At 38.9% G+C, this 25,461-nt stretch overlaps 1 protein-coding gene across 3 annotated transcripts; it reads right to left on the bottom strand.

Moving 5' to 3' along the window:
• Positions 1 to 422: 422 nt before the first annotated feature.
• LOC121958597 (ATP-citrate synthase) lies at positions 423 to 25,461 on the bottom strand. 3 transcript variants are annotated; one of them, XM_088070102.1, is made up of 30 exons: positions 25,303 to 25,461; positions 20,021 to 20,202; positions 19,538 to 19,660; positions 17,584 to 17,646; positions 16,964 to 17,154; positions 15,588 to 15,667; positions 14,878 to 15,008; positions 14,381 to 14,499; positions 13,758 to 13,894; positions 13,357 to 13,418; positions 12,709 to 12,826; positions 12,290 to 12,444; positions 11,172 to 11,265; positions 10,888 to 10,944; positions 10,210 to 10,239; positions 8,090 to 8,231; positions 6,939 to 7,107; positions 6,735 to 6,839; positions 6,399 to 6,595; positions 5,789 to 5,870; positions 5,576 to 5,686; positions 5,351 to 5,478; positions 5,167 to 5,260; positions 4,013 to 4,167; positions 3,768 to 3,918; positions 3,489 to 3,632; positions 3,153 to 3,266; positions 2,743 to 2,825; positions 1,880 to 1,956; positions 423 to 1,793 (listed from the first exon to the last, which is right to left on the bottom strand). In XM_088070102.1, exons 2-30 carry the CDS (start codon positions 20,177 to 20,179, stop codon positions 1,699 to 1,701), a joined length of 3,366 nt encoding a protein of 1,121 aa, XP_087926228.1. In that variant the 5' UTR covers positions 20,180 to 20,202; positions 25,303 to 25,461; the 3' UTR covers positions 423 to 1,698. The 3 variants fall into 3 exon arrangements, with proteins under 3 accessions (XP_087926228.1, XP_042363566.1, XP_042363568.1); XM_042507632.2 differs by lacking the exon at positions 10,888 to 10,944; XM_042507634.2 differs by lacking the exons at positions 10,210 to 10,239; positions 10,888 to 10,944.

Here is a 25,461-nt window from a genome sequence, read left to right as displayed (position 1 = left end):
TCCACAATAATCCAACATTTTGCGTAACATTTGCAACTTAATTGTAATGCTTTAGCAAAAAAGGCATGCTGAACATACAATAACTCATATGGTGGGTAATCGATATACAAATGGTCAGAGGTAGTTTTTTCAGCTCTTAATATTCCACTTTTGAAAAAAAGTTCCTCTGTGTGTATTTGACATGGGCGATGACTCTGGATTAATAGACCCAGTTATTTATTAGAGATTCTTTTCCCACTGAATATCAAGATTGAAAGAATCTCTCATTACATTTTTTTAAGCCAATTACTCAAAATCCTTGTTAATGGAAAAGGGTTTGTCATAACGAATGTCACATATTTGTTTGTAGGCTGACCACCTCTGCTCACAGATCACGCCTCTTCACCTACAATAGATTCAGACATTCACAATTCAGCCAAAACTAAAAGTAAAACAGTTCTTTATTATTATACTACAATATGACAGCATATTACAAAAAAACAAAGCATTTTTTTCACAGTTAAATAAAAACAGCAAAACAAAGATCAAACACAGCAGGCTGTTCAGTGGGCGGTTACAAAGCGTTTTGAGTTGGTGTCAAGTCGTCAGTGATGTTTGGACGATTGCCGTATTATCCGTTTTATGTGCAATAACTTCCCTCAAATGAAGCAAATTGCTTTCATGGTCCCTCGCCAAAAGATGCTTTCAAAGACTCACTGGGCTCATTCATGAAGCATTTTGCTCGTACCCGTTTGATGCTTCTACATTTTCCTGTTTTCTGATACAGTTATTCAGAACAGCAACACAAGTAATTCAATTCAGTGTAAGACCTGAACACCTTAAAACTGCATCTGATTTACAGCAGCTGATGAATTTCAACCACTAGTTTACAACCAGGGTTGCTCTAGGAAAGGCAATAACGGAGTGACACTTATTTTTGTTAAATTCCTTCATCAGATAACAATGCCTCCTTTTCAAACATGAAAACTAGATAAGCTCTGTAATATCAACCACCGTACCCTTTAAAAAAAAACAACAAAGACAACACGTTCCTAAAAATAACTTTGGTTAATCTGTGATGACAAAGAAGTTTTCAGTGGGAGCGAAACTTAGAGAAGGAAGTTAAAACTGACACTGTTTCTAGTGTTTAAACTAAGGTGCAAAACTCACAAAGCCAGCAAAGCATAATTAAGTACACTTTCCTGTGGCCTAAAACAGGCAAATGCTGATTAAAATAATACATTATAATTGATTTTTGTGAGTTGTATAGAAAAAGGCATAATGTTGTATTATTTAGTTTTAAAACAATCGTCACATCAGCAGCTGTTACTGCAGATGACCTAATCTGCAGGACTGAAATGTGCTTTGAATCGTCCTTGTGTTTTTTTTTTAAGTACCAGTTGAGTTGAGTTTGTGCTTCAGCAGCCGCTCTTCTTTGTACTGGTTTGGGTCTGTGGTCAAAACTGAATAAGTTACATCTCAGAATTTAAATTATTTGACAGAAACTAAATCTAAAAATATACTTCCCCTTTGTCTCCGTAAAAACTAGATCGAAAACTTCTAACCAGTCCCCTCAGCCAGACAATACTTCCATTTTCCAGAATCACCCTGCCCAGTTTTCCCAAGGCCGCAGTTGTCATAACCGGAGTGTAGATATATGTTAAGTCAGATGTGTAATGCTGCCTGACACATCTGGATGTGCATCTCACTCTGTGCGGATTACATCGACATATGTTCAGGAAGCACATAGGAGATGTCGTCCCACGGGTGGCGGTACAAACCCTGTTTCAGCCTCTTCTGGTCCAGATAATGTCCTGATGTGGGACAGACACTAGTTAGTTGTCTTGTTTTAATAATACTTTGAGACTTCGTGTCATGGCTCTGTTTGAATGGGACTCACCGATGAAGCCCATACTACGGCCGAGGACAAAGATCCCATTTAGTGCACCAATCTCCACAAACTCGTCAGCCTCATCTCTGGAACCAGTTCAGCATTTATGTGAGAAACAATACTGGACGCTGTGCTCGCCATCGACACAGAAATCACACTTTTGGCAATTAAACGGATCAATTTCATAAAGCTGTGAGATTAGAAGCGTAATATGTTCACTAGAGAAAAAACAATCTAGCTCGTTTTTTCTGAATTCACAAAGAAGGCAAATTTCTTTTTTTCTGAGGTGAATGTATTACACTTCCATAACAACACACTGCAATGTAGTCCTACACAGATAAAGTGTCTGATAATTTATCTGTCAACAAGTATAATCCTCCTATGGGCACTTATAGGTAAAAGCTGTAGTATTTCAAGGTTATTACAGCTAAATAAAACGAAACTAAAACTACGTGTGAAAAGACATTTTAGTTAGCTGAAATAAAAAAAAAAAAAAAAAACCAAAAATGAAAACTATCTGAAACATTATTGTGCTAAAAAAATACCTTAAACAAAATAAAATAATAATAATAATATTGATAATATACAGAAAATGCCTTTAGTCTGACAATTCGGTCAAATATGTCATTACAACAAGCATGAGGAGGCGGTGCATATGTTTGTTGAGACAGGGATGTCTGCAAGTAAATGCCTTTACAAAGTGTTGGGTTAAACTAAAACTTAACATTTTTAAACTAAAGGGAAGAAACCCACTCTTGAAACTAGCAGAATCTGAACTGAATTGAAAAACAGGAAACTATAATAAGTGGTGTATTTACAAAAAATAAATGACTATGTAATAAAAACACAGTTGATGTAATTTAAGTTCTTACCGTGTGAAGCCACCGCACGTCCTGAGCAGGTCCACAAAAGCTACACCAATGAAACCATCTACATTGAGGATCAGGTTGGGTTTCTGAAAAAGAGAAAGGAAATCAATTCATCGTAATGTTAAAGGGATAATTTTGAGCTGAAAATGACTTATGTCGTATTATCATATCAATGCTCATTTCAATTTCACCTCCCCAATTTAACACGGAAAGGATGTCAAAGATCCAAAGATGTCAAACTGAAATTTGCGTTTGAAATTTAACAGTTTAAATTGGAAGATTGAATTATTTCATTGTCCTGATGGTGTTTTTTCCGTCACACGTGCTCCTCAAGACCACTGTTAGATTTTAGCTTTCTCAAAGGATAAAGACTTCACATTTTGCTTCAGTCTTGTTCATTCAGCTTTAAGTACCTTGGAGGTGGTGATCTTCTCTACGTCGAGGGCGTAGTCAAGTAACTGGGTGGAGGTGAAATGCTGCTTAACGAAGTCCTTAAGAATCTGCACCCGCATGTCAGGGTTGTTGATCTGTAAAAAGAGACAAACTGTTAATGGCTTTGTGTCTTGTTTCTTGTATTAAAAGCTCTTCACTGTAACTGAAAGGTTTACTTTCATTTTAGTTCTAATCTAAAGAAGAATTAGTCAGAGGTGTAATCTCAGCAACATTGTACTGTGATCTAAACCTGCCACATCATTTATGGCTTTTGATAATGCAAAGTTGCAAAGTGTGAAAAGCTGAACACTGCCTACTGATTTGACTCTGTGGCCGATGCCCATGATCAGCTTGCCGTCCTTCTTCATCTTGTTGACAAACTCCATGGGCAGCATGCCGCTGTCAAACGCCTTGCTGAACTGTTTCGCTGCCGCATCCAATGCACCTCCAAAACGGTCCCCCTGGAATTCATGAATAAATCACGATTCAGTACAGAAGACTGGAGTAGAAAGAGACATGAGGCGAGTTTTCGTATTTCTGTAATTTTTTTGGTTTAAGACGGTGGCACAGTGTAAGTGTGTGCGAGTGGTACTGACAATGGTGAGCAGGCCAGAGGTGAGGCTTGAGATAAGATCCTTGCCGGCACGGGCACAGACAATTGTGTTGTGCGCACCAGAGACGGCAGGCCCGTGATCAGCAGTCACCATCAGGCACATCTCAATGAACTGGCAGGCGTAGCGCGGCAACCTAGAAGAACACGCAACACAGCTTATTCCACTGAAAACGTGTTAGTACACCACACACACAACACTTCTTCTCTCAGGAAGTGATTATCACAAACCTGCGTTGGAACCAAAGCAAGCCCAGCACTCCTCCTAGACCCATCTCCTCTTTAAAGACCTCGGTGATGGGCATGCCCGCGTAGATGAGCTCCTGGCCGCGCTCGTCACAGATGCTCGTCATAAATGAGGCTGGCTTACGGATCAGGCCCAACTCCTGCAGGAATAAAACAGATGTAAGATGAGCTCTAACTTACAGGTAAAAAAAAAAACACAGAAAGAAAATGTTTCTACAGTGCGAGACATAGAGTAGTATCAGCATGTATGTCAGGTTTTTTTTTAATGTTAAATGTCCCCTTTCAGTACATTGGTCACAATTCTTTAAAAAACAAAAACGACCTTATTCTAAATATCTGATGTTTTGCGTCAATACCAATGCTTCTCAAACTTTTCACATAGCAAGTACCACCTCAGAAAATATTAAGCTCTCCAAGTACCACCACTATGATTGTCATGTAAATACAGTAGTATAGGCCTATTGCAGGGGTCATCGATAACATTTGTCCAGGGGCCAGAATTTTTCTTGGCAGACACTGTGAAGGCCAGATGCTCTTGTAAAATAAAATAAAATTAATACTGTATCCTATATATTAATTTTCCTTCCAAATTTATGTTATTTTTTAGCCTTTGTCAGTGTTAACAGACTCATATTACCTGTACTGCCAGCAAGCCACTAGGGGGCGATAGCGATATTTTAGGCTTCATATTTGTGAGGCTGTCAAGCTGTCCATCACTGTCACATGCAGTGTCGTAGTTTGTGGAGAACACTGGCAGGAGAAAGGCCTTCTGAATATATTTCAAGCATGAAAATTGGCACTCTCAAAGAGTCTTAAGGGGAAAGTTGATGCAGAAAACCGCAGCTTTAATGAAGAATGGACCGATAAGTATGTATTTACAGTGCCAACTTTTAGAAATGCTGTACCTGTGTGCCTCGTTTGCAATGAACCTACTTAATTCTGGGCCACTGGTTTTACTTATTTAAAAAAAACCTCATAGGTTTCCTTAATGTTTCAAATAAAACTGAGCACCATGAACTTTAAATTGTTACTATACAGCATTCATAAATTCTTCAGTGGCTAAGACAGATGCCACTGGGAAAAAAAGGTGCTTTTTTGGGGGGTTTTACTAAATAGGGAGTGTTGATGAAGTTTCTTACCCTGGCCCACGAGTAATCCATAGGCACAGTTGGGGGAGGCACCTCCTGGGCAGGAATGATGGTACCATTGGCCACCAGCTCATCATACACAGTCCTGTTTCACCATAAATTCAAAACATCAGTGAAAACCCCTTAAAACAATTCAGTGATACATTTTGTTATGACAGTGTGATGAATTTCTCACTTGATGACGTCCCCCAGCTCATCGAAGCTCTTTGGTACATAAGCTCCAGCGTCTCTCAGAGCCTGGTTCTTGGCTACAGCTGTTTCTGAAGCCTGGTTGGCGCAGGCTCCCGCATGGCCAAACTGAACCTGAGAATGGCAGTGTTACATGTTGAGCTAAAATATCTGAATTACCTCTTAACTACAACAAATCCCAAAGCCAGTTATTTCAGCACAGCCAGCGAACCTCTGAAGCGAACATGGTGGCGCAGGTTCCAATACACCAGCACACCACAGGCTTGGTTATCCTTCCCTCTCTGATGCCCTGGCAGATCTTGTACTCTTCTGTGCCTCCAATCTGGTTCGCCAGAGTGAAAGAAATGTTAACAACAAAAAAACAACAACATTACATTGATCAATGTTGATATGAAAATATGAACATTCATGAAAAAACTCCCACCTCTCCGAGCACGATTATCATCTTAACCCCTGGAGTGTCCTGGTAACGAAGGACGTGGTCCATGAAGGTGGAACCGGGATATCTGGACAAAGCAGACCAAAACACAAGCACTTAAAAGCCTCAGATAAAAAAATATTTCTGTGGAGCCGGGTTTAAGTATCAGCCTGACATCACCAGACCAAATATGCAAATGCAATTTAGTCTCAAACCTCTCCGTTCAATTTTTAGAAGATTAAAATGCCTCAGGACACAATTACCAATCAGAGCAACTAAATAAGTGATGGACAGCAGTTATACTCAATTTACGGCTGGCGGGCCAAATCTGGCTAACAATAGGGCCATTTTCTAATTCAGTGGTTCCCAACTGATCAAGCTATGGGGTCCAGATTTCTCCTGAGTCATTAGAACGAGGTCCACACGTGAATTAGATAAATGACCACATATTTATTTCACTACAGGTAAACAAGACATTGACTCAGAGTAAAAAGAGACTTAACATACTGAAATAATAAAAAGATATAGCACTATAAAAAAAAAAAAGCTCTGTGCTGTAAATTTACTGTTAAGTGTCTCTCATCAAAACAAATACTTTGCAGAAAAGTTCTTGTACCTGTCTCCTCCGATGGCCACACCTTCATAGACGCCGTCGGTGGTGCGGGAGATGATGTTGTTCAGTTCATTGGACATGCCCCCGGAGCGCGACACGTATGCCACGCTGCCAGGGCGATAAAGTTTGGAGGCAAGGATGTTGTCCAGCATGCCACCTGTGTTGCCAATCTTAAAACAGCCTGGCTTAATACCGCCAACCTTTACGACAGAAAATAACAGGGATCAAATTAACTTATCATTTCTTTGCTTGCATACACGGATGATTAAACAAATCTGACGCTGCATTCACAGTCTACTGCACTTTGCAACAGTCTGTCGGTGCGATATGGCTGCATACCGTAGCAGGGCCGATGATGGTGACACCTTTCTCATCAGCCATCTTGATGATCTTCCGTGTCTGAGCTTCAGGGATGCCCTCAGCTATGATAGAGATAGTGTGAATCTGAAAACACAAACAGATAAGACACCTGAATTTCTTGCCTGGTTGAATGTTTATGCAGTGATGTATGAGCTTATATGTAAACATAGTATGTCTTTCTACCTGTGGGTACTGCATGGCCTCCACAGTGCTGTCAAAGGCTGAGCGCAGTGAGGCAAAGCTGATCAGGACGTCCACCTCGGGGTGCTTCTTCATAGCATCAGCCATATTCTTATAGACCGGTACCAGGATCTCCTTGTGGCCCCAGTAGAACTTCTGCTTATGATCCCCACTGGGCAACATAAAAATGTAAGGTAGAATAATATAAATAAGTATATAAATTGGAAGATCAACTGTCACAACTGATGTTAAATATTAAAAAAAAAAATGTCAAGTTAAAATCATTTCTTCAGATCTTTACGGTTTGGTTTTCAATTTAAGTAACAAAGTTGAGCTGAGCATAGGATGCCAAGTTTGTTAAATGTCAGAAATTGTAAACTTCAAGATATGCAAATTTGAATTAAGATAAAATATGACCTGATTGAACATATGAAGACAAGTCGAGCAGGGAATGAGGACTAAAAATATCACAACAAGAAGCTGATACTTGGTCAAAACTAGGATTCGATGGATTATCTGCCTGGCCGATTATTGGAGCCAATATTTGGCAGTTTGACTATTATCGGCATACCGTTTTAATGATCGCTGATAAAATTTATTAAAAAGTGAAAGAAGAAGAAAGTGTAAGCATTAGAGGAACTTTTACTTTGTCAGACTTCAGGGAGCTATTTTTATTTATTCATTTTTTAATTTAAAATTTCACATGACTTTATACAAAAAGTTGCTGAGAACTTGTGGTTTTTGATGTTAATAGTTTGTTCACCATTTGCTAAAGGCATTTAAATAAGTTTTGTGTTGGAGTTTGTTATATTCAAAATTCTAAATAGTGACACAAAGATTTTCATTTTTATTGTTAATGCATATCGGTTCCAAATATCGGTTATCGGTCTCATTAACCACTATTAATCGGTATTGGCCCTGAAAAACCCATTATCGGTCAACCCCTACTCAAAACAGTGGGCCATGGTGGATGAGTGAATGTTTATTACATCCCAATAATATTTGCATAATTTGCAATAACCACACACATATCAGCAGTCAAAATGAATTTAGGGCAATCTGTTGTAACACTGTCGAGATGTCCTTAATAAACTGATTATCAAATCTTTAAATTAAACAAATTTCAGGCAAACTTGTGGTCTTGGGCAACTTACGTGAAGGGGTACACCATGGCTGCGACGGAAGGTTCATCCCGAGAACAGACGTAGTCGAAGTCCAGCATGCCTTGAACTGCACGTGTCTGCATGCCCCAGACTATGGTCTTGGTTTGTTTTCTGAAAAGTGTGGTGGCTTTGGCTGTAAGAGGGAGAGACAGATAGAAAGGGAGAGATACAGAGAAAGAGATAGAGAGAGAGAGGGTCTGTCAGAACTGGAAACAGAAAAAAAATAAATAAATCACCACAGGCGAAAGAGCGAGGGGGGTCAGGCCCAGGAAAATAGCAGGAATGGGAATGGTACAAAGAGTTCTCTGTGGACAGAGATACAGGAGGTAGAGAAAATAACTCTTCACTGCAACAAAAGCACCACCACGTTTCTCTTTGTTGATGCAGATTGCCAAGTTTTTTTTTAACCAACACATTGTAATTTGGGCACCACACATCTATTTTTAGCTGACAAATTGCATTCAACCTATTATAACTCACATTTTTAAATGTAACCAAGTTACACTGAGTCATTTATTTTGTCCACCTCCAGGTCACACAGTTAAAAGGGTTAATTTGGCGTCTCATAATGTTAAAATTAAAATGGCACCAGTGGCTGCGGCAGAGGAAGCCAGTGTAATACTAGTGTTTTTCTGATCCTTGACATCAGTAAAAGACAATATAATTTTCCCCCCCAATGCATTTAATATTGCATTCATATAGTGACTTTACTTACCATTTTTTTCTAAATGCAAAAAGCCTTTTGTATTGTATGTTCTGTGTTGGTAAAAGTTACTGTGTGCTCTTAGAAACATCACCCCACTTGCCCATGGCCAAGCAAAAATACCATGTATGCCTTGATTGTTGATGACAAAGCTGTTTGTTAGTAATTCAATGAATACTGCAAGGCAAGGTCCAGATACCAAAGCAACCCAGCAGAAGTACATTTTTTAAAAAAAAACACGACACTGCAACAGATCTGAGAGTCACGGATTCTGTTCAGATGCAGAATGTCATGTTAGTGTACAATGTGGTTTGAAGCGTTTGTTAAATTAATCACTATCTTGCCACACATTTCTTCCAGTCCTCCCAAGTCTCTCCTCTCTGTCCAGACTCCCTGCCTGCTGTGGATCTCTGATTTGATCCAAAGGAAGATATGTACATAGCTATAAACTGTCCAGCACTATCACCGCCTCTTTAACTAAAGAATGTAGAGCGACAAGTTATTTTTCCAGGTCTTCTGCAGGGTTTACCATGTTAAGTGTGAGAATTTAAACAGAGATTTTAATTTGTCATCTGTGTGCCGACCATATGGGCCAAATTATGAACTGTGATGGAAAACAAGTTGGGTTCTTTAAACCTCGGATGGAGCTAGTCTTAAATAGAAAGCAAATGATGAAATGATCAATTTTTTCTGGGTGTGCGGGGTCGTGGTTTTGTCTCTCCTTCAATGCAATTCAAATTATTTTAAATGTCTTCTAGAGTTGGGCTGCGACTGGCTGAATACATCACTGGTTGCTTTTTATGGGAGATTTTTGTAAATTTATTTTATTTAATGGTCTACATCCAAAGAACGAGTGGGAGCCGGGGCAGCCTCTAGCTCAGCGAGTCGAGGGTCCGCCCCAAAGAAAGATATAAACTTGAATTCAGAAGGTGTATTCTCTTTGACAAGGAAAACAGATGTATGAATATTTTCTTTATTGACATTTTGTGAGTTCATTTTGTTTATTTATTAGACTAAATACGCGAAGAAGAGCTTGTGGAATTTAGTGAGCCAGCAGTGCGAAAACTGCAATTATTGGTTGTAGGGCTAATGTTGGCCGGTTGGTAAAGTTTAATATATTGCCCAACCCTTCTGTCTGCAATGACTTATTTTCAAAACACTTTTACATCATACCAGACAATTTCAAGATGATTCACTAATGGGAATTTGGACAGAAATGCTCTTTGGACAAATTTCAGTTCAGAGACATAAAACGGCATCCCTTATAGGTGAATAATCCGCCATAGGAATGCAAAAAGGAAGGACAGACTGCGGAGGAACATCAGCAACAGACAAAACTGGGAAGGCAGGGAGAAGTGGACAGAGGACGGAGAGGGCAGGAGGACAGGTTTTTCACACCCTTCCATACCTCCGCTGCAGCCTGAAGGGGCTTTCGCTTCTGTGACCCCCACGGCACAGGAACACAAAATACGACAAAATGAGCACAAAAAAGAGAAAAGGATGAGTGCATCTTTATCTTAGTAATTGAACAGACTTTTGTGCATTCTGTAAATTGTGTTTCATCTCTAAAAACACTTCATAAGAAGCACACCGGAGGAAAGACCATGCAAAGCTCAGATACTACAGAGCATGCCTTTACTGTGAAAAGCAATCTAAAAAGTCTAGCCACAATCGAAATCTCATTTCCACATAGCCTGTGCTGAATGTTTAACACTACAATATCTCTAAACAACACACAGCTCAGTCTAAAGGTGGAATATCTTTTAAGATCCTCCATTTTTATGAATCTTAGCATTAGAAAACTGATATGCTTAAAACTTGAATTATCTGCTATTCTTTACACAGTTTTTAATTACCCCCAAAACAACTTATTCTTGTTGAAAAAATACAAAAATCTTTTTGCTGAAGAATATAATGTCCCCAGTGAACGTCTGAGGCACTGAGGCGAAGCAAACATGTAGGCGTCACACACAGACACACTCCTTTCTAGATGCGGAGGGCGAGGGGGAAAAAGACAAAGAGGCAGACCGGTGTAGAGTGTGTGGGCAGCCAAGCGCAGTGTGGGCATGGCACACCCATCACTTACCTTTCCAATCGCCTGTGACCACATTCTTCAGAGGCCACAGTATAGAATGAAGAGAGTCTTAGAGAAATGAGCATGAAAAAGACAAGCACAGTTTGTGCAGCAAAACAAGAGGAGCAGGAGGGAGAAATAGAAAGAAAATTAAAATGCAGAACAGCAGTGAAATTCAGAGAGGGAGAGATACAGGACGCAAGGATAAGTGAAATGAAAAAGCACACGTGTATGGGTACATATGGAGTCTTGCAGATAAGACGCAGTGGAGAGGGAAGTGCTGCTCTGTTAGTTACCTGCAGGAAGACCTGCTTTACACTTTTTGGCTGGGGTGGCATCGTTAGACGTCCTCGGTTCAGAGAATGAAGCTGTCCTTGTTGCAGCTGGAGTCTGGTACAGAAAATAGAGACAAACATTTATATAATTCAAAACTTTTACAGAAACTTTAAGGAAAAAATGAAAGCAGGAAACTAACAATTTTCTACTTACAGAATATTACTCTATTTTTACTATACATGCACCATGTATGAATTTATCACCCATCAATATAGCCCTGACTTGGAACTTGGAGGGCCACAGTTAACAAATAAAAGGGCGGGAGGCTAAAGAGCACAGACTATATAAAAGGTAAATCATGTTGTGCTTTACAATAGAGTTACTTGAATAAGTTCCAAAGTTCAAACCTTTCATAGTGTTTGAACATGCATGACTGAATTGTATCTAAAGTAAATGCATGCCCTTAAACACGAAACACCTATTGCTACATATGGACAAAAGCTACATATACAGAATTTTTGCACAATCTATAATGTTAATGCATCTTAGACAGATAATTATTTAGCAACATTAATTTCCTTCAACTCACAAATGGTTACATTAGATTTAGCACATGAAAATGTCATGCCTGTCTCAAGCAATATAACATCTGTATGTGTGTAAAAGAGAGGCAGAAAACCTTCAGACCATCCAAATTTCCATGCAGGGTGTTAGTGACTGATAAATATCAGGTGTGTAACATTATCTCGATCTGTATATATATGTATTTAAATTGATTTAATGATAAACAATCCCAAATCATTGATGAAAAGTGAAACTATTAATAAACACTTTCATCTTTAATTTCCCTTGGTACATCTGTGTCACCATTTTCATTGAAGTGCACCTCATTCCAAAACATTCAAACAGTGCTAGTGGCCTGGTACCAGGCAGAAAACGGTAAGCAGTGATAAAACACAAAAAAATATTTACTTGTATCATTTCATATATATCACAGGCCCCGGAATCAAACTCAATTGAAATCTATTTGTATTATGGCAGACTTTGTCATACCAGCAAATATCACATCATCTTCTACAGAATCAATACAGTATTGTAGCATGATGAGACTTGCAAATTACACCCCTGGTGAAAATACCTTTGCACTGTTGCTGGCATTGAGGAGAAAGTTAGCCGTATGTGCATCCATTGGAGGCTGGTTAGGGATTGGACGGTGGCCCAGAGCCATGCCAACAATCGCTGTCATATGGGTCTCAGTACCAAACACATGAATAGGAATACCTGTAGTCTTCCCTGAAAAAAGAGAAAGCGTTAAACAACCACATTTAAAAAAAACTCTCTACCACTTAATTATTTATGTTCTCATATTATATCTGCATGCATTTAAAAAATATCTTAATTCCTCTTTCTAGTCATGTAGTCCACTAAAATCATTCCATATGTTTAACACATTTCCAAAGTAGTATTTTCAAAATAACAAATTACATTTTTGGGTCATTCTCCAAATTCTTCCTTCTCAGACTAGGTTCTTGTGACTTTGAGCTCCATCTCACTCACCTACTTCCCCCATCACCCTCAGCCCCTCCTGATAGTTGGGCCCGCCACGTCGAACAAAGATTGTGACCTCATGCTCCTTCAGAGGACCTTGGTAGTCTTTGATGGCCCTGACAATGCCCTGAAGAGAAAGAGAGCCAGGTCAGGTATGTAGATGACAGGGAAATCTTCAGAAAAATCTGCACCAGTGTGTCAGCCAAAAAGAGTGGTTCAGAGACATGAGGAATGCCAGTGTTGTTTTAATAAATACAGTTTAATAAATTAATATCAGAATGCAACATGCAGAATCTCAGCCTCATGTGCTTTAAAAGAACAACGGGACATTTTGACATCATTTTGTCTCTGTGTGTTCAGACCAGCTTCCACTGAGTCTCTCAGCCTGTCAGTTAGTATCATCAGTATTTTCTTCCAGAGATTACTTAATGTTGTCCTCTACAAGTTTGCTAATGTTATGCATTATTCATTAGTTGTGGTGCTGAATTACCCAAAACAACATTGACTATGTAGTTTAGTATCACCAGAAAGAATAACATATTGTGTTTGAGTTGGGGTTATTTCTCTATTAATTCATATTGTATTGACTTAACTACACTGTGATAACATTTAGATTTTATAGTCTTTCTGATTTAAAAAAACATCAATGTGTTTCACCTTGAATGTGGCTGCTACATTGGTGAAGTTGGCAATACTTCCTCCGATGATCAGCACTTTCCCTGCAGGATACAGAGAGAGAAGTGTTAAGTTAAGGATAAAATCATGACTGAAATTTGACACTCTGCTAACATAGTTTGGTGACAGCCATGAAGTCTATTGCTGGCAGCATACACAGAGTAAACAGCGGCCATGTGACAACACTGAAGGAGAACAGGCAGGTCACATTGCAGCAAATGATCACACACTGACTTTGGTGTTTAAAGCAAACTTGGCTGATATCAAGAGAAATTTATCTAAAACAGTCAAGATTGTTTTCCACCAGTGTGCCTCCCCCGACTTTCACCTCTGGCCTAATTTTTTTAGCAAACAAGACCTGATGAAGAGTTGGTTGCACACACCTTGAGAATGTTTCTCCCGTGTCATGAGAGAGAGGATGGTTTTAGCGTAGTCGTAGGTCTGCTGTTCGCTGGGTGCTCCAGAGTACTCCCCGTAGTTTGCTAGCTCATCCACCCCGCCCAGGTCACAGATGGTGTCGCTGAAGAAGACAGAAAATGGACAGTTAGATTCTTTGTCCTTATTCTAGTTGGTGCTCCGAGTTTTATTCAGCTGTGCCCTGTAAAGTTTTTATGAAAACGAACAAAACACATTGTGTGCATCCTTGAGGATACAAAGGTTTCAAAGCTTTTCTTTTTTTTGCTGCAAAAATTGCTGCATGTTTTGGAACATTACTGCCACCTGCACATCTGCAGAACAGAGGAAAACCATTGACAGGATCATACATACATGTGAACACGACAAACTAAACGGGGACCCCACCTAAAAAAAGCTGCTCCGTAGCACTATTAGGAGGTTGAAATCTCGACTGGGTGCCTTATATCTAAAAAGTTTTACATTTTAAGCCATAAAGCAATGCAAGTGGCACAAAATAAGTATAAATATATATTTCATCCAGCAAAGCACTTTGAATACCTTCCATTTGTTACAAAGGCTCAATATAAACCCTTATAGATAAATGAAGTACCTGTAAACGACTGAGGCCCCTCCTCCGGCCACCATGGTCCAGATCCTTCCACGAGGGTTCAGCAGGGTCAGCTTCAGACTGGCACCACTCTTTGCATCCAGATCAGCAATGTACGCCTCCTGGAATGGACAAATGGTGGCATTAAAAGAGGCAAAGGATGGAGGCATAAACTAATATTCAAGCTAGTTGTGCACTTCAGCTGCTGACTAATGTCAATTTAGGGGCATGAAAATTTAAGGTGCCATTTAAAAGCTTGGACTGGGAGTTTAAGGCATCATATTTGCTCTCAGAGGCAGTGAAAAACAAAGCACTGTTTGTTACAAACTGCTACTAAACACAAGTCTGTAAAGGGGAATACAATCAATCAACCAATCAATCAACTTGTACATCTCTGATGATTAAACTGAGAAAAAAAATACTTACACAGGCTGATGTATTATAATCCTATAGACCTTAATACACACATACATAAAAAACCTGCTTCACTGAGATCTCACCTCTGGATATGCTTCTCTGCCAAAGGGTGGTGGAAACTCCACATCACCCCATTTAGCCTTGCAGATGTAATCTGCAGTGGCGTCGATCTTGGCTGCCATGTCGAGGATGTACACTCCATCTTTGGTGACGACTGTTTAAGAGAACGAAAGTTGTGTTATCCAATAATATCACTTTTCCGATGCTTTTCTCAAGACGTTACAGAAACATGGCTGGCACGATATCAGACACTACACAATTATTATCATTATTAAATAATGATAACAACTGTAATAATAATGCTATGAGTCAAATTCATTTTCATCTTTGTTTACTGTGCATTTTGCCCCATTTTTTGGGAATGAATTACACTAAAAAAACAAGCACAGGAGGGTGGAGAGAGGGAGACAAAGCAAGAGCAGAGAGAAACTTTCAGAAGCACTGGAAATTTTTACATGATAAAATAAATTTACCCATATATTTAAATACTATGGCTATCATCAATACTGATTTATCACAACACTCCTCACATGCAACTATGGTAAACTGGATAATTTTAACATGTCCACATATTAGTAACTTGCTCTCATAATAATAATGAATCCCCTCAAAGTACTTAAATAATTCTGTGAAATTAGAAATGCATAATTGGAGCCATTATAGTGAGGAATAACTTGAGAGTCCTTTAGTAAAAATGGAAATAAATGTAAACAGATGAAATGCATGTACGTACCAATGGGATTGATCTCCAGGTAGGTGAAGTAGAGGTCCTCATATAAGTTGAAGAGGCCGACTATAAAACTGGCCAAGACTCTTAAGGAAGGAAATAAAAGCGTCAATTAAGATCAAAACACATGAGAGCAAAACTCTTACTAGAAAACCATACAAAATGAATATAGACTGGTGCTTTCCATAAACATCAATATTTTTTTCCCAAAAAATAATGCTAATTACACATTTATCTTATCACATACAGTGCAACGGTGATAGGATTCAAAGTGGATCACACTTTGTTTTCAAGGGTAAAGCTTGTGAGAAACTGTTTCCGTTGCTGTTGTGCGACCTTGTGCAGTGTGTGTCAGTTTGTTTATTTCCCCATTTTCTAAATACCACCCCCAGCGTGCAGAGAACATGCTGATCTCTCTTTAATGCAGCAGAGTGTTTCTGTTTGGGATTTCACTGAAGGCTTGCAAAAAAATAAAGGAACAACTTGTAACAAAAACAATCCACCACAACCAGGTTTTACTGACAGTGACAGGTGGAGCAAGAATTATACACATAGATCACGACTGGTTATCAGTGTATCATGTATGTTCTTTGTAGCACATGAGGGGGAGGAACTCTTATCAAAGTCTCTCTTAAGTGAAGGTTATGGACAAAATTATTCACTTAAAGTATACTTTTGTTTCCATCAGAGAGCCTCTGAATCACTCTGTTATATGCTGTTCTATCTACTGATTAGGGCTGTACTCAAGTCAGAATTAAGTCAGTCGAATCAGATTTGGCTGCTCAGTACTTATAACTGATTTGTTTTGTTTTCCATACACGTTCAGTGTGACAGCAGCGTTCCTGTGATGTAGTAAAATAAGCTAATGGCACTAACAAAGAGTTATAAATGTGCATAACATTTTATGCAGGCACCAGACATCAGCAAAAGCCAGAAATTGTATCATATTGTATATATATTGTATCTTTAGTTGCTGCGAGATGCAAATTCCCCACTTCTATGTAGAAGATCTCTCCTCTTTTTGTGCCGCTGCCGGCATGTCTGTAGCTCTCTGTACCAAATAGTGTGAAAGTCAAGAGCGCTCACTCCGCAGCAAAATCTGGGGACCAATACATCCCCAGAAGTACAATGCACAGGAAAAAAACAAACAACTGCTTGACTTGAAGCAAACTAGATCAACTGAGGGTCTCTCACTGAGTATTCGAATCTCCTACTTTCAAGGGACAGTCCTACTATTGATATTATATTACATTTTCACATTTAGATTTAAAAAAAAAACATCCCTATGTCTCATTTTCAACCAACTAAGTTTGTTTTACTGCTGTAGAGCTTTCTGTGTCGATTAAAAAAAATAAATAAATAAATAAAGGATGTGTCCGTACTCTTTCTTATCATCGGGGATGTGTGTGAGGAGCTGCTCCGTGACTTGGTCTTCACTTAGCTTTTCATCCACAGCAACCATCAGTTTCTGGGCCTTGGCGTCCACATCACCCACCTCCACTCCACCCTCGTGGTGGAAGAGCACGTAATCGCCCTCACGTGTTGCGTAAATACACACATAAAACTCCTCCTCCTGGATAGACCAGTAGAGTGTTAGGGCAAATGCAAGGATACACAAACACATATTTACAAATTTTGACTGCAAACAGCAAAGCATGCATTTTCATACATTTACAAAAAGGCTGACAAGCTTGTTTGAATAATATCCAGAACATCCAGTTCCCCTTTTTGACAAAACTGACCTTCACACACTCAATGCAACAATATTCACCCTCAGTTTCTTCAGTTCACAAAACTGTGAGAAAACCAACCAAATGATCACATGCACTGACCTAAATATAAAACACACAAAATAATTTCTGTATCCTGGCCCTGAAGGTTTTATCTAAGTGTGACTACTTGGGTGTATGCATGATTAAAGGTTTTAAAAATAAACTTAACTTGGCTTTCAAAACATAACAGGATGTGGAATGTTGTAACACAAGAAACTTGCATACGTTACCTGCGGGTGTGGGACAAATGGCTCGATGAGGAAGTTCTTCAGCACGCCTTTTGCTTTTCCAACCTATTCAAGACAAACACTTGATGTCACAAACCAGAAGCACAGCAGTCTGTCTTTGTTATAATCTTTAAAATGAAAAGCACCATAAAATCTTTTTTTTTATTAATAATAATAATATAATTTAATATAATTTGTTATTTTTTACAGAAAAGAAGACCTTTTGCCAACAGGTAAATTTGGTTATGTGAAGAACAGTATAGGTAAAGTTTAGTATAAAAAAGCATACGAAAGTATAGGTTTAATTTACACTTTTAAATAAATTGTTTACATGTGCACATCGCATTAGTTTATTAAACTCAAATTAAGCGCATAATATTAAAATTGCTAAAACTAAATCCATACCTAGCAGGTAAGTTTTCTTTCTTATGTACTTGAAGCATGGCAACAGCCTGCTTTTAGGTGTGGCACAGCATGTTTGTATTAATGGTGGACCAGAATAGACCCCCCTCCTCCAATGGCATTATATAACCTTTGACCTGGCAGATCTAAACATAAGCCCTTGGCCTCAGGCACTGGACATAGCAACCATCTACACATAACAGGCCCATATGCTGGGACTATTGGACAAGGAGGTGTAGCTTACATTCTCCCTCAGGGATGTCAGTTTTAGTTAATTTTACTTTCAACTCCCATAAATCAGTAACTAAATGGTGCATTTTTAAGAAAATGAGGAAAAAGGTAGTGCCTACACACTTACTCCATGCCACACAAGTTTATTTCAGACACTGGTTAGATCCTGTTTGGATCTTTGTCAGGTCAAATGTTTTGAAAGATAAAACCACACCTATATTTATATTTCTACATATTACACACCAATAGGCTGACACAGTATGTAAAAATATAAATATAGGTGTGGTTTCATCTTTTCAAACATTTGACCTGTGAAGATACAAGCAGGATCGTAACGTTGTCTGAAATTAACTTGTGTGGCATAAAGTAAGTGTGCAGGTGTTACCTTTTTCCTCATATATGCTGTTTTGTTGATAGCCTTGCACCTACAAGATGTGCGTGTAACCCTCTTTCAACTAAATTTTAAGAAAAGACGAAGCAATATTCATTTAGAGGGCGAGCTGGGGGGGGGGGTCCCGGGTGAGGGTACAATGTTTCCACAGTTACACTGTTGGTACGGAATGGCGTTTACTAGCGGAAATCTCTGAATAAGCAGTGCCACCACACCTAATTGGTGAGCAGTGCAGTAAACTGATGAGTAACAAAATTAACCTGTTCTGTGGTTAAGTGATTACCAGTTAACCACTGCCATTTACACATTAGCTGAGTTACAAAAGACAATGTGGATAGTTATGTGATTTGCTGCATGGGTGTAACTGTTAAGACTGCATTGTTATCTTAATGTACGACATTAGTCTAAAAACAGACACAATTAAGGAATGTGTTCACAAAAAGTCCATATTATTAAAGCGTTGGAGAACAGACACCGGAGGAAATAAAGATATTGGTTTGCTGGTACACAGACAGAGTAATTACCTCAACTGAGCAGATTCTGAGCAAACTGAATTATTGTATTTCAAAAAGGGATAAAGATACAGAATTTCTGGTCCTTCACAAAACACTGACTGTTCTTCAACCTGAATGACAAGACAGCTAAGTGACCAGTTAGGCTGACATTAGACCTGCTTGACAAAAAAGAAGCTCATGTCAGCGTTGGCCAATCAAATACGCCTTAGTACATATTTTTGTGTGTTGTTTTACTTGGAGATGGTCATAACAAACAATGACTTCACATCTTTATTCAAAGTATTAAAAACTGCGCTATGTTTTGTTGTCTGATAAACCACCTAGACTTGTTGGATCATATTTCATTGTCTCATGAGCTAATGCTGAGCTGCTTTTGGTCTAAATGCTCACTAAGACAGACAGATTAGTGTCAACTCACAGTAGTTTCTTTCATGAGGCGGGTTTTGAGCCACTCGCGGACACCCTCCAAGTCCAGGTTGATGCCCACCAGCCCGAGCTTTCCGCGCCGCTTGATTAACTGATCTGGCTTCACCACGAGTCGCTACAGGGGATGAGAGAAAAGGACAGATCAGCCACAGAGTAAACCAAAGACACAGATTTGCACCAATACTGGTGCGACCAAAAATTTTCTCCTTCACAATAACATTTCTCCTTCACTATACTGTTTTTTTAAAAGCACACACAAAATCAATACAGTCCCTCACTGCATTTAAATGCAGTCACATGTCACTGTGATGATAATGACATTATGTCCTGCAAATCATGTACGTAGAGTTTCAGGGACATACAGCATTTCATTAACCTCATGATTTCAATATTCCTTCACCAGGTCAGGACACAGCCCAAAACAAAGACCTGTGAATACAAAGCTCCTCTGTCGAGTGTGTCGCAGCATGCTCACCTCTGTCAGCAGCCATGGGTGCTCCTGTGTGAGGCGGTCCCAGTCAGTCTCAGCGGTGACACTAGCATAGCGGAAGCGGTTCTGCACAGCCGCTGAGGTGCAGATGTACTTATACAAGAACTCTTTTCCTGTCTGCTCTGAGATGGCTTTCGCCGACATGGCAGCGCTGGGTAGCACAGGACCTTTGGGAGAGGGAGGAATACCATTAATGTCACATATCATCACCATATGGATATACTGATGGATGAAACAAACAAACAAAAAACAAGCATAGGCACAGTTTGAGCACAGAAAAACTACAGGCCGAGTCAATTGTGAGTTTCAACAAAGATGGAGGTAATTCAATGCCAGTCGGAAAATCTGAAATCCAGATTTTGTGCACATGCTATATGGGAAACTGGGTGACTGGGTGATTGATTAAATGCTATAAACACTGTAATTAAATAATTTAAGTCCCCCACCAGATGCCTTTTAAAGCAGCGGTTCCCAACAGGTCCAGCCATGGGGTTAACACAAAGAAATAAAATGTATTGTAAGACTAAATGGAAATGGCACTTCAAAATAAAAGCTCTGTGCTAGAGCAAAGTCAGACATTTTAGGGAAACATAAACATGAGAAAAACACATTTTTGAAAGAAGGGGAACTTCAAACAAGTTGCTAATATTTTACAAAGCCAGTCTGACTAGCCTTAATCTAATGGGTTACATATTTAATTAAATTCAAGCCAAGTGGCCCTTAAAAGCTTTTTGATGCCTTGCCAGCAACACATATCTATGTTTGAGATTTCCATGGTGACAAATTCGTTGCTATAAACGGAGATAAACTGTAAAAGTATGCCCTGTCCGCTGCATGATCGTACGTTTACCCCACACACTCGACTGCCGATGGAACAACTTAAATGCACACAGACCTAGACATGTACGGTCCAAGATCTACAGCTGAGAATAAGCTACATAACATAAAACTACATAAACTAGCATCATTCAGGCATAAAAAATCAAACATTTACCAGCTAATCATAGCTTGTCTCTGCTTATCTTGTTAATAGTGTGTGCATAAATGCCGTCATTCATCTGAAAGAATCATTTCTCTGTCTGGGCTACAAACAAAGCTAGCCACTGGAAAATGTACAGATTAAACATTAATACTGCTGAGTTTTAAGGTTCTTATAACCAATGACAGCTCAATTACTCCCAAGAAACCTGATATGCACACTGAAAATAAATCTTTCTGCACCTCCTTAGTATTGTTAAATATGTATTAAGTGAGCTATAGATTGTCAAACTGTCATCACATACTTCCATTGAAGAGAAGGTGGGGAGTGTTGAATAGGATTATTTCCTTTCCTTCAATCCATGAACTGCTTTTAATCTGACATGTTAAAATAAGGGGTGCAACAAAGGATTATTTAAATTGAGATTTTACAATTAATCAACTATTGTTTTGTCATAAACCTCAAACATAATCAGTTCACTGTCATAGAGGAGGAAAGAAACCAGTATATATTCACATTTAAGGGGCTGGAATATGAGATTTTTTACTGTTTTTCTTAGAAAATTACTCAAAGTGATTAATCGGTTATCAAATTAGTTGGCGACTAACTTAATAATTAAAGCATAAACAATCAATCTTCCGGTTTGATTTGCTTTTTTGAGTCTCTGTAAATTGAGTATCTTTGAGTTTTGAACAGCTGATCAGACAAAAAGAAGCAACATGGAGGCAGCCTGTGAAATATCAGCAGGTTTAATTTTATGAGACACCCAGCCAAAGAGATGACTGAATCACACCCAGAACAAATTCAAAGGCATGTTCACACTTTAGCAATCAAGTTCAAACAGTGACAAAAACAAAATACGCTCCACAAAGATAGACACAAATATCTCCTACTATTGCATAGTCTCATATAATTAGATTATTAACAACTTGGAATTTAACATTTTTGGGAATTTACATCATAAAACATACAACAACATAATACACACTGAGGGTTGCAGGGAGGTGTTGATGATAACTGGTGTTTGACCTCTCTGAGGAAACACACCCTGACTCCATATGCATTTTCTTTTATCTAAAATATGTTTCAGCCCTCAAGGCCTTCTTCAAGATCAACAGCAGTTACTCCTGCTTTCTTGGGACTTTCATATTAACAGTATGTGTATCTGACAAAAGTTGTGAAGGATGAGATTAGCCCACACAAAGACAAAATGTTGCACTGATGCTCCTGACATTCCTGTTTCAACCATCATCTCATGTTGTCAGACCTGCTGAGCCGATACATCACTGCCACAATTAACAAACACACCTATTATTTATAGGTTTCCTTTGGCAAAGCACCCTCAGTTTATAGCTCTGGAAAGCAGTGTGTGAAACAGCCCAAACAGGTCCATGAAGTACCACCGACACTACTACCCAAACAGAGATAAGCAGTGAGCCCTGATAACATGCATCCTATCAGCTCTGCCTTTGTGTAGCTGATAACATTTTCTGGTGGTTTTATTTCAACTTCTGAAATACAAGCAGTGGCTTTAAGGTAGCAGCTTTTGCATCACCTGCTGCACTTGAACACAGTCTGAAAGATGTCTCTGATACCTAACCTCGAGGAGTCTGGCTAGGCTTTGTCTTAGGGACTGTTCATTATTTGTGAGAGGGGAAGAGGGAGTTGAATGTTTCCTTTTTTTAATATATTTTTGCATACATTTATTCATTAATCAGAGCAAGAAAAACAGAAATTATCCTTCAAATTTTCGACGGTCCTTGTTAACACAAAGTGAGGGAGGAAACGCTTCCATCAGAAAAAAACAACCACTTTTAAGCTGAAAATAGTGACAGTTCATCAAAATCACTTTATTCTGTTAAACTGAAGGAACTCAAATGGAGAGAAAAGGATAAATACCTGTTAAGAATACTATTGGTGGCCTGTAAGAAATCCCAAATAAAGAACTGGCTGAAAAAAATAAATACCTAGTGTCAACGAATGGATAAGATGACTCTTAATTTGAGAATGCAGAAAGAAACTTTTATTGAGAACTGGACAATATGGATAGTGTATATATCGCAAACACATTGTAATGTAACCCATAGTCTCTGTGTGTATGTTTTGATCCAATATCTGTGTTTACAGAACAATTTTCTTTGTTTGCCTTTCTACTTATTTTTTCACCCTTATTTTTATTTGGTTCTACATTCTATTTTTTTATTTATCTCTTTTTTTCAATGCATGGAAGGACTTCACGTTCATTTGGTTACGGATTTTGTTTTTGTATGTTCATATAAACATATAAAAACAGAATAAAAGGACACAATGTATTGCCCTTATTTAAAATCTGGCCAAAAGTGAGCCCTTTGCATGAATTGACCAGCATGCATCTCAAGAGTAAAAAAACAGGGCTTTTTTTCTTATTCCCAGGATGTTTTTACTTTCAAAAATATTTGTAGCCTTGGGGAGGGTAAAAGCAAAACAAAACACCTCAGCCATTACCCTCCTCTGAAAAATAAGGAACAGTCCCTTAGCGTACTATCCTGTCATGCTTGTAGAGCCAGATGTCCCAGTAATTAGCCTGCCATAATCCATGGATCCAGCCCATTGTTTGAAGCCATCTAACCATGAAATATGTGTCACTGTTCAAGCTCCTGAGATGAGGAGGCAGCAGCATCACAGGGGGCACAAAGTGGGTAATGATGACTGGGGATGATAGTAAATATTTTTGTCAGCATCCATAACTCACTGAATTTTTGTGTTAGAGCTCTCAAATTTCAGCCAAAAGTACCCTTATTTCCCAACTACAATAGCTTTTTTTTCCCCCAACTTCTCCAACCATATTACCGAATTCATTATTTGATGTCAAATACAAGAAGTTCCACTGTAACAATCTGCCCCACTACTGAGGTAACTTGTAACACTATCAAGGGTAACTTGTAACAATAAGAGTAAAGTATTAAAAACCGTACAATAATGAAAAATACACATAAAAAACTAATACATACACTAATAACCAATTACTTGCATTTTATTTTAATGATCGCTAATAAAATTAATAAGTAAACTAAGTAAAAAGTGCAAGGAAAGTAACCACATGGGAGAAACTTTTACTTTGTAAAACCTCAGGAAGCTATTTTTGTTTATTCATTTTTTAAATTTTCACTTGACTTTACAAAAAAAAAGTTGCTGAGAACTTGCTGTATATGATGAAAGTTTAAGTTTTGATAAAACATTTGCTAAAAGCATTTAAGCACATTTTTGTAATGGAGTTTGTTACATTCCAACTCTAAATATTGACAGACAGATTTTCAGTTTTATTGTAAATGCATATCAGCTCCAAACATCCATTATCGGTCTCATTAACTACCAATAACCAGTATCAGCCCTGAGAAACCAATATCACTGGACCCTTAGTTACAACCATCCCTGTCCCTGTCAGCCAGAGTTTTGCTTGCTGTAGCAGCATTACGGTTTGAAATAATCAAAGATGACATGCCTTACATTTTACCTGAAGAGACCTCTCTTTAATCTAATACAAGTTACCTAATTCTAATTTAAACAGCATTAGTATTTATCAAAATATAGACTCCTAAATTACTCATCTTTTTGCTGTTAAGTGTGCATGCTTTTTCACACAACTATGAAACTTCACATGCAAGGTCAAGAAGGAATGGGTCATACAATTAATGCATTGGTGAAACGGCACTGTTACAACCATCCCCGGTGTCCCCTGCTGCTGCTGCTTCAGACACTGCTGCTGTGTGCTGTGCTCTAGCATCACTTTTCCGTGCAAACAGCCGTGCTACATCATGTGCGTCAGGCCAAGTGAATGAAGCTGCTGTACCAGATACCACACCCACTCCACAGCCTCAACTAGCTAGCAGAACAAGTTCAATAACTTCAGCTTGACTCGCTGTGCGTAAATACGGAACAACTTCCCGGAGAGGAGACAGGATGGACAGATGAAGCAAACCCCCGGAGTGAGAAATAAGAGGAAATAAGCTTACAAAGACAGGGAGTTGATGGTCAATTTAGCTTTCGTTTGTGATTAATATGAGCTCCGTTTTCCCCCAAACTCTAATTTAAACATTAATAGCAAAGTAAAACAATGCAAAAATAGCTGTATTTGTCAGTTTTCAGCTGCAGTTTTTAGCTGACAGCATCTCACATCCGCTAACCTGGAAGTCCCGTCTGACTGGCTAACTGCCGTCACGTTAGCTTCACTCTGCTTCATACAGCGGCTAGCTAACGGCTGAAGCTAACTACCGTTGGTGTTCAGAAACAAGTCAACGGAAATAGTTACCTTGTCAATGAAAGTAGCACCTCCTCGAAGTACAGGAATCGTGTCCCGGTTAAAAACGTTACAACTAAAGGAGTCACTACTTATTCCCGTACCGGACTCTGCTGCTGCCAGTTGCCACCTCACTCTGTCGTACCATAATCTGCCGACCGATTACACGTC

This window comes from Plectropomus leopardus, chromosome 19 (genome assembly GCF_026936395.1).
Source record: "Plectropomus leopardus strain MGB_pleo_1.0 chromosome 19, ASM2693639v1, whole genome shotgun sequence".
NCBI classification, from domain to species: domain Eukaryota; kingdom Metazoa; phylum Chordata; class Actinopteri; order Perciformes; family Serranidae; genus Plectropomus; species Plectropomus leopardus.
The sequence above is the reverse complement of the archived record's forward strand: the minus strand, read 5'-3'. Positions and strand labels throughout refer to the sequence as shown.

Bases quoted from the DNA above. Each gene is read 5' to 3' on its own strand.
- LOC121958597 (XM_088070102.1), bottom strand. From the start codon at position 20,179: ATGTCGGCGAAAGCCATCTCAGAGCAGACAGGAAAAGAGTTCTTGTAT. The intron at 5,687-5,788 runs GTGGGAGTTTTT...CTGGCGAACCAG, and splicing joins TGATAATCGTGCTCGGAGAG to ATTGGAGGCACAGAAGAGTA. The intron at 2,826-3,152 runs GTACTTAAAGCT...TCTCTTTTTCAG, and splicing joins AGAAGATCACCACCTCCAAG to AAACCCAACCTGATCCTCAA.